The following is a 9776-nucleotide window of genomic DNA, read 5'->3' as shown; positions in this document are numbered from 1 at the left end:
GCAGAGGAGGCCTTATCCATTATCATGGGGGTACCTTTTTCAATATCATTAGAGATATCTATGAGGAATTTCATCCCCTGCGGGTCCATCCAATATATAAGGGATGTCAAACTTGTCCTTTGCCTCCTCATCCATCTCATTTTTGACATTCTGCGAATTCTACAATGTCTTTTTGGCATAGGGGGTACTAGTTTCCCTTTTGTCCCTAATCATAGAATGAGACAAATTTGGGCCTTTTGTCTTCTCTTTAACCTTTTTGTACTTTGAAGATTTAGAAGATACCCCCACTCGAGATTCAGCCTTCTTAGCAAAACTTCAGATTTGCTAGTTTGGAACATACTCCACTGAGGGCACATAATCAAAGTCTTCTTTATCAGTTGCATATCAATGGGGTCAATTGGGGGTAGAATTATACTTCATCATTAGATGGAGCATCTTCAAGGTTGGTAGAGAAATAAGAGAAATGCATATGAAGATTCTGCGTAAACTCAATTTTAATTTTATAAGAGAGTTTGTAAACAATTGAAAAATTGTTTTGAATTTTTTTAGTTCTACATTCAAGTCAATAGATAATATTAACAAGGATATTAGCTAGAGAGAATTTCAACCACCTACGAAAAAAATTGTGTTATGAATGTTGAAATGGCTACTTGTATAAATTAAAAGGAAAGTGTTGAAATGTGTCATTTCTCCAACCAATATGGAGTATTGAGAACAAGATGTAAATAATAATTTGTAATGTTTATGGGGAAAAAGTATTAAATAATTATTAAGGAGTTTATGAATGTGTCATGTTAGTTAAGATTTTAAAGAATTTATTGGAAAATATCTCAAGGTCTCTATATATTGAAAAAAATTGTAATATTTTCACATTATATGATCAAATATTCAATTAGTATAGGTTGTTGAATATTATAACATAATGAATATTTATTCTTATAATCATTTATAATCACTATATTTATTTTCTTTATCCTTACTTTATTGCCTAATATTTTTATTATTTACACTTTATCTTGCTTAAGCTTCGAGCATGCCGTCTACTACAAAATTCTTTCTTTCGAATAATATTTTTTTTAATTAAAAATTACAGACAATATTAACTAAGAAAAAACACCCTCCTTATTTCTCAACAAAACAATCTGAAATCAGTGATTGAAACGTGCTGTTAAAATATTAACTGTTTAACAACTGGATAATAAAATTCCTCGGAATAACTCTCCGTCGAGCGGAAGGTTGCGTGGAATTTTGAGGCTAGCATCAACTATCCAATAGCTGTAAGTACAGATATCATAGCATATACGAGTCTACAGTCACCTACCAGTTTGGACTAAGCTGCAACTATATTCTGCAAAGCTGAAAGACTGTAGGTATTCTTGAGTCGTGTCATTTGATTCGACTGAAATCAGATCACCTCTTATATGTGTTACAATCTCACTAATAGTTGGCCTTTTGAATGCCTCGTTCTGAATGCATTTTATTGACAGAGCCAATAGATCATAAAAGGATTTGAAGTCATTTTCGGACAGACGCAACCTTTTGTCTAGGATATCTGTCAATTGACTGCCAGATTCTTCATTCATCTCTATATGCAGCATGACCTGTTACATAAGAACGATTGAACATTTCATTAGATATATTTTATCACTATATACAGTTGCAGGCAATGAAGCCACAAAAAGTGGATAAAATCTAACCCATTTGATAAGACTGAGCTCTTCTTCGGACCGTTCCGCGTCTATGGGTTTCCTGCCGCATATAATCTCCAGTAAGACCACTCCAAAGCTGTATACGTCACTTTTGTCTGTCAACTTGCTCGTACGGAAATACCTTTATATTAATCAAAACAAATGTTACTTTTACCGAAGTAGAGGATTATGGAACAGCCATACTCTAAACTTATATTTTTATACTTTTAAATTTAAAAGTGTTAAATATTAAGAGTTGATTGATATTTTCTAGATTTAATATATTGTTTGATGTGTGTTGTCACTAAGAATACACTTTTAAGTTTAAAAATGTTAAACATTCAAAATTGACTAACATACTTGATGTATTTGATTTAAGACTGACCAAAGATTATAGTTTGAATTTTGTTAAAATCTCATGCTCAAAGCAATAGATAGTTTGCGATAGAGATTTTCAAAGGAAAAAGACAATAGAATCTTCCATGCTACAAATGTCGATTTCCTCCCTCAACATGCTTACACAGAAATAACTTCCATTGATTTTTATTGTTTATGAGCTTCGTTGTAATTGTTGGTTAAATCTGCAAACTAGCCATATTAAAAGTTGAAACTTTAAAGGTATAAGCGAATAAAACGCTCACTCTGGATCCAAGTAGCCAACCGATCCTTTTATAGTAGTGGTCACGTGAGATGCGTTGTCATCGCCAATCATTTTTGAAAGGCCAAAATCTGCTACTTTTGCCCATAGTCTGGAATTGAGCAAGATATTTGAGCTTTTCACGTCCCTGTGAACGATTTTTGGTGTGCAGTTTGTAGAATTTTGAACCTGACCTATCCTCTCTGAACCAACTGATTAGCAAACAATAACAACAAAAAGAAGAAAACACCAATATCTTTATTGAAGCTTAATTAAAAAATTACATAGAGGCTGTATATATAAATAATTTGCAGTCTAGAAGAATAAATAATAACTGCAGTTCTAAATATATTCCTAGCTTTGCACGGAAAGCTACTAAGGCTCTCAAACCTAAAAAAAACAAACTACTCCCTAAATTAAGAATACAATAAGTGCATGCACAACATGCTTTATTTACTAAAAACAAACTCATGCAAAAAGCAAAACTAAAAATAGTCCTAAGGATTCATGCATGCTAGAGTACATGCTCTATTTGCATGAATAAACAAAAAAAAAACTATTAACTAAAAATAGCTTATGCATGGTGATGAATGGATAGCTTCATGTCCAAACTAGAGTTGCATGCAGCTGCATGCTAGAGCAGCATCACTTATCAACATACTTCCCCTTGATGCTGAGAGGGCTGACAATCTTATCTCATAGTGCTATAAACTGAGCTTTAGCAACCACTTTGGTGAATATATCTGCTAGCTGATCCTGGGTGTTGATGTGCTTCAATTCGACATCCTTCTTTTGCACCAAATCTCGTATGAAGTGATATTTCAAATCAAAATGCTTAGTTCTGCTGTGATGAACCGGATTCTTAGCTAACTTGATGGCACTCACATTGTCACAATAAATTACTATAGGCTGAATTTGTTTTTCTCCAATTTCTTCAAAACCTTTTCTGAGCCAAAGGGCTTGTGTACCTGCTGAGGTAATTGCAACATACTCTGCTTCTGTAGATGAGAGGGCAACAATACTTTTCTTTTTCGAGCTCCAGGTAATCAAACCAGAACCAAAAGAAAAACAATTTCCAGATGTAGATTTACGGTCATCCATACTACCTCCCCAATCTGAATCACTAAAGCCTACAAGATTGAACTTTTCAGAAGAGTAGTAATGAATACCAAAACTTGAATTCCCTTTCACATACCTCAAAATCCTCTTGGTTGCCTTCATATGTATTTCAGATGGATTTGTCATATACCTTGAAACAAGTGAAACTGAATAGGCAATATCAGGCCTCGTGTGGATTAGAAACATCAAGCTCCCCACAATACTTCTGTAAGTTATCTCATCAACTAAATCAGCACCATCATCTCTACATAACAAATCTCCATGAGCACTTGGAGTGGAGGCAGGGTTACAATTAGTCATATTAAATTTCGTCAGCATATCCTGTGCATACTTGTTTGACAAATGAAAATCTCATCCTTACTTTGATAAACCTCCATTCCTAGAAAATATTTCATTAGACCAAGATCTTTCATCTCAAATTCTTTCATCATAGCAGCTTTGAATTCATCTTTCATCTTATAACTACTACCCATATACAAAAGATCATCAACATACAAACTTATGATGAGAATATCAGTACCTTCTTGTTTGTAGTAAAGGGTAGGATCACTCTTACTTCTCTGGAAGCCATTCTCCTGAAAATATCCATCAATCCTGGCATACCACGCTCTTGGTGCTTGCTTGAGGCCATACAAAGCCTTCTTCAACTTGTAGACATAATTATCTTTTCCTTCCACTTCAAAACCTTGTGGCTACTCTACATATACTTCCTCTTCTAAGTACCCATTCAAGAAGGCACTTTTCACGTCCATATGATGTATGCTCCACTTCTTCTGAGTTGCTAATGAAATCAGCATTCTTATGGTCTCTTGTCTTGCTACTGGTGCAAATGTCTCTTCATAATCAATTCCATACTTTTGTGTGAAGCCTTTAGCAACTAATCTCGCTTTGTGTCTTTCAACACTCCCATCACTGTTAAATTTGGTCTTGTAGACCCATTTGGTGCCAATCCTTTTTTTGTCATGTGGAAGTTCTGTTAACTCCCAAGTATCATTCTTGTGAATGGAATCCATCTCTTCTTCCATGGCTTTCACCCAAACCTCATTAGTACATGCATCTTCAAAACATGATGGTTCAAAATCAGCCTTGGCTAATAAAGCAAAATTCACTGTTTCACCTACTGGGTTTTCTTCATGTACTTGATTTCCACTCCTCTGGTAGATATCACTCAATCTCCTTACTTTCCTTGTAGAACTTGGAGAAGAAGCTGGACTTGAACTTGGTACTAAAGAACTTGATGAAGGGTTGCTTGGTGGAGTTAAACCACTAGATATAGAAACATTAATTGGTTGCTCATGATCAATATCAGCAATTATATCATCATTCAAAATAGATTTTGGCTTCTCAACATGGCCTTTTTTATGACCATAAACTCCCCCTTAATCAAAAATCACATCTCTTGAGACAATAAGCTTGTTAGTGAGGGGATTATACAATCTATAAGCCTTGCTTTTCTCACTATACCCAATAAAAATACATGACTCACTCTTTGTATCTAACTTCTATCTATTCTAATCTGGTACATGCACATAAGCCAAACAACCAAAAACTTTGAAATGATTAACATTAGGCCTTTTACCATACCAAGCTTCATAAGGAGTCATCTTTTCTAGTGTACTGGTGGGGCTACGGTTGAGGATGTACACCGCTGTAGCAACTCCATCTCCCCAATAAGAATTGCTCAATCCCTTGGTTTGTAACATGCACCTTGCCATTTCAACCACAGTACGATTCTTCCTTTCAGCTACTCCATTCTATTGAGGTGTGTATGGAGTAGTAAGTTGCCTCTTGATGCCATTAAAATCACAATAATTTTGGAAAGCCTTTGAGAAAAATTCTCCTCCACGATCAGTCCTTAAACATTTGATCTTGCACCCTTTCTCATTTTCCACAAGGGCTTTAAACTTCTTGACTGTATCCAAGGCTTCATCTTTGGCCTTCAAAAAATATACCCAACAATTTCGTGAGTAATCATTAATAAAAGTGATGAAATATGATGACTTACCCAAACTCTTAGTCTGCATAGGACCACATATATCTGAATGAACAAGCTGAAGTGGGTGATGAGCCCTCCATGCATTGCCCTTTGGAAACTTTTCTCTTGCATGCTTTCCTTTAGCACAACCTTCACAAACCTCCTTGTGTTCCTCAACCTTGGGCAAACCAGAAACTAATGCATATGAGGTTAGAAACTTCAAACTATGAAAATTTAAATGCCCATACCTGAGATGCCATAACCAACTTGAATCCTCATAAGCCATATTTGCCAAACTGTTGTTATGTTCACCAAACCTCAAGGGGAACATCCTATTTCTTGTCATAGGAACAACAGTGATCACCCTATTATCCTTATTCTTATCATAGATAGTACAAGTCTTATTCTCAAAGACTACTTTATAATTTTTCTCACATAGCTGCCCAACACTTAACAAATTGTGCTTCAATTGTGGAGTATAATAAATATCATGAATACTCTTTATACCTTCTTTTGTTTGGACCTCCATAGCTCCTTTGGCAGCAACCTCCAATGATTTATCATCACCAAGCTGGATCTTGGATTTGAAACTTCCATCCTTTGTTGAGAACAACTTCTCATTCCCTGTCATATGGTTAGAGCATCTAGAATCTAGGTACCAAACATCTTTACTAGTATTTTCACCCTTGGCATAAGATAAAAATAAGTGATCAGGAGGATTGTCACTACTTTCTTGAGCATAGTTAGCACTTTTACCTTCTTTTAATCTGCATTCTCTTTCAAAGTGGCCATACCTGTTACAATGGTAACATTGAACATTTCTCTTATCAAATCTGCCTCTACCTCTTCCTCTGAAACCACCACTTCCTCTTGAGCCACCTCTTCCTCTACCTCTTGAAGAATTTTGGCTTTGCCCTTTACCTTGGCCTTGATTGAGTTTGGCACTACTGCTGCTTGTATCTTCATCTTTTGTGATTAGCAATTTAGAGGAAAACGCTTTCTCTACACCTTCAAAAGAATCTTTCAATCTTTCTTCATGAGACATCAGGGATCCAACCAGTTGATCAAACTGTAGTTTTGTCAAATCCTTGCTTTCTTCTATGATTATTGCTACATGATTCCATCTGGGTGTCAAAGATCTCAACACCTTTTTAATCAAAACTTCATTGCTTACAATTTCTCCAAGTGTAGCCATTTTATTGACTACATCTTTGACTCTGACACAATAATCACTTATACTTTCAGCTTCTTGCATCTTCAAATTCTCGAACTCTCGCTTCAATGTCTGAAGCTTGACCACTTTAACTTGATCACTACCCTAGTAAGCTTCTTGTAGAGTCTTCCAGGCATCTTTGGTAGTTGTTGCTCCTAATATTCTTGGAAATAAGCTCTTATCAAGAGCTATCTGAATGTGAAACAAAGCTTGAGCATTCTTTTTCCTTGCTTCCTTTCTTGCTGTTCTTTCATTGGCTGTAAGGGCATTCCAATCAGTTGGCTCTTCATAACCTGATTCAATAATCTCCCACAAATCTTTTCCAATAAAAAAGGTCAGCATCTTAATGCACCAATAATCATAATCATTCCCATCAAATTCTGGAACGGGCATATGGTTAGAATTCGACATGATTAACTTTGGTGAAATTCCAACAATAAAACTTTAACCCAAAACAATTTTACCTGCTCTGATACCACTTGTAGAATTTTGAACCTGACCTATCCTTTCTGAACCAACTGATTAGCAAACAATAACTGCAAAAAGAAGAAAACACCAATATCTTTATTGAAGCTTAATTAAAAAATTACATAGAGGCTGTATATATAAAGAATTTGCAGTCTAGAAGAATAAATAATAACTGCAGTTCTAAATATATTCCTAGCTTTGCACGGAAAGCTACTAAGGCTCTCAAACCTAAAAAAAACAAACTACTCCCTAAATTAAGAATACAATAAGTGCATGCACAACATGCTTTATTTACTAAAAACAAACTCATGCAAAAAGCAAAACTAAAAATAGTCCTAAGGATTCATGCATGCTGGAGTACATGCTTTATTTGCATGAATAAACAAAAAAAAACTATTAACTAAAAATAGCTTATGCATGGTGATGAATGGATAGCTACATGTCCAAACTGGAGTTGCATGGAGCTGCATGCTAGAGCAGCATCACTTATCAACACAGTTTACATGCAGATAGTCCAGTCCTTTTAACATTTTCAACAAAGAAACTATTACCAAATTTGTTAATTATCCCTACAAAATCAAAAGCCGAGTACCCAAATTGGTTTTAAGAATTCTGGACTAGTACAAAGTTAAAACCGGAATCATTGTAAACTTTGAGTAACCGATGTACATCGGCGATATACTACCTTCTGCTGCATCTAAAGCTACTCGAAGCCTGATTTTCCAGTCGAGTGTGGAAGATTTGGACAAGGAACCTGCAGAATATAGATGTAAATGAGTGAGTGTGTGTTAGAACAGGTGAGGGCTGATAACGCTTCTTACCTATCAATTGCTTTTTAGTGAAACATTATAGTCTATCGACTCACCGTAGAGGTGGTATTTCAGTGATCCACACGGCATGTGCTCATAAACAAGCATAAGTTGTTTGAAGTCATTGCAATAGCCAAGCAAGGACACCAAGTTCCTATGATTCAATCGAGATAGCAGATCGATCTGTTAACAAGGAAAGTTGTGAGCTTTAAGTCTCCAACAGCTTCAATAACGGGCTAGGTGGAGATAGAGCACACCATAAAGCAGAGCATGTGATACTATAAGATAGATAACGGGCTTTGTTTTGCATTACCTCGTTCAAGAACTCCGTTGCTCCTTGTTTTGATGTGGACGAGAGAAGCTTTACAGCCACATCCTTACCATCCTGCAATTTGCCAAAGTACACACTTCCAAAACCCCCTTCGCCAATCTTTTGGCTCAAATCCTGTGTAGCTCTCATCATCTCAACTAGACTAAATGAACGAGACTTCACAGGGTTGAGCACAGTTACAGCTGGACATTTGATTACCAAACAAACAATATGTATTTCAAATCAACACACACAGATTTATAAAATAAGTACGTTAAAGAGCAAGACTGAAGTCCTCACCATGATTGGCGTTCATATTCACCATTTTGTTTCTTTTGTTGGAGTTATGTCTTCTAAGATATATTATAAGCAATATGACTGCTACAAAAGCGGGGACTGCAACACCAATAGTTGATTTAACCACAATCCCGGCCTTATTACTCTTATTAGAGTGACACTTATCTTTACCCTTACACAGATGGGGATTCCGGGTATACCTGCACACCAGTATATACATTCTTAAAAGTGGCGGGCTTCCTTCCAGACTACCCGTGTATGAGAAACTAATGAATCTAATTTCTTTCTATTGTTTCATATTAGAATTACCTGAGAATCAATGGAGGATTCTTCAAAAGTCCTTCCGGAACATCTCCGCTGAAGTTATTGTTTTCTAAATTTCTGGTAAGCGCAGAAAAGAGAACACATTTGAAATAGAAGAATTAACATTAGCACCCCAAAAACTAGCATGCAAAGAAATGGAACGTACAGTTGTTTTAAGTTACTCAATTGCGACAGACAGTCTGGGATGGTTCCCGTCAAGTAATTGTTTTCAAGGCGTCTGAAAATTACAATAAAAATGTTATTAGACAAAAATCGAATTATAAACTACATATTGGAGCTCGAGTATTCTGTAACTACTAAAAAGAACGTATGAAAGAAGTCAGCGTACATTATCTCCAACTTGGTTAATCTACACAGGTCTGGCAATGTTCCTGATAAATTATTGTTCTGAAGAGAACTGTTTAACAGAAGAGTTAGCAAAATCATTAGAAAAATGATTTGAAACGAAACTTTACTTTAACCAAACATAACTGACTCCAGTTAAATTAAGAGTTCTCACATGCTTCTCAATTGAGTCAGCTGGCTGATCCGTTGTGGTAGAGTTCCAGACAGATTCCTCTCCGACAAATCGCTAATTGAAAGTAGAACTCAAGATAATCAATACATGTAACTATTGATTATTTCCAGCTACTAAAAAATTGGTGCATCATAAGAATACATGTAACTATGTTATGTAAACTTACATATCCAATATTCTCACTGGAAGCCCTTTATTGCATCTCATTCCACTCCATTCAATACCAAAGCAGGGATCCGATATCCAGCTTTTGATAATAAACGCTCTTTTAATTGATAAAAGCGCACCGACTGCAGCGTAACAACGTTGATGACTCCGTTAGAGGAAACCATGGTTACAAATTGAATCAGAAAAATGAAGATATTAGGATCTTACCATCGCCTGCATAAGTTGCTGGCTTGCTCTCTACTATTCTGTAA

General features: G+C 35.8%; 1 protein-coding gene and 1 long non-coding RNA gene across 2 annotated transcripts; both read right to left on the bottom strand.

The window, feature by feature from the left end:
* Positions 1–1313: 1313 nt before the first annotated feature.
* On the bottom strand, positions 1314–8736 carry LOC131856710 (probable LRR receptor-like serine/threonine-protein kinase At5g48740). Its single transcript, XM_059208604.1, has 7 exons — positions 8520–8736; positions 8223–8422; positions 7966–8092; positions 7770–7854; positions 2330–2473; positions 1698–1830; positions 1314–1601 (listed from the first exon to the last, which is right to left on the bottom strand). Exons 1-7 carry the CDS (start codon positions 8734–8736, stop codon positions 1314–1316), a joined length of 1194 nt encoding a protein of 397 aa, XP_059064587.1.
* Positions 8737–8985: 249 nt separating this feature from the next.
* On the bottom strand, positions 8986–9397 carry LOC131028295 (uncharacterized). The gene is made up of 3 exons (XR_009102586.2): positions 9340–9397; positions 9169–9237; positions 8986–9057 (listed from the first exon to the last, which is right to left on the bottom strand). It is a non-coding gene; the product is annotated as an uncharacterized LOC131028295 (long non-coding RNA).
* Positions 9398–9776: the final 379 nt, after the last annotated feature.

This window comes from Cryptomeria japonica, chromosome 1 (genome assembly GCF_030272615.1).
Source record: "Cryptomeria japonica chromosome 1, Sugi_1.0, whole genome shotgun sequence".
In the NCBI taxonomy this organism is placed as follows: Eukaryota; Viridiplantae; Streptophyta; class Pinopsida; order Cupressales; family Cupressaceae; genus Cryptomeria; species Cryptomeria japonica.
This window is presented reverse-complemented; position numbering and strand designations above follow the sequence as displayed.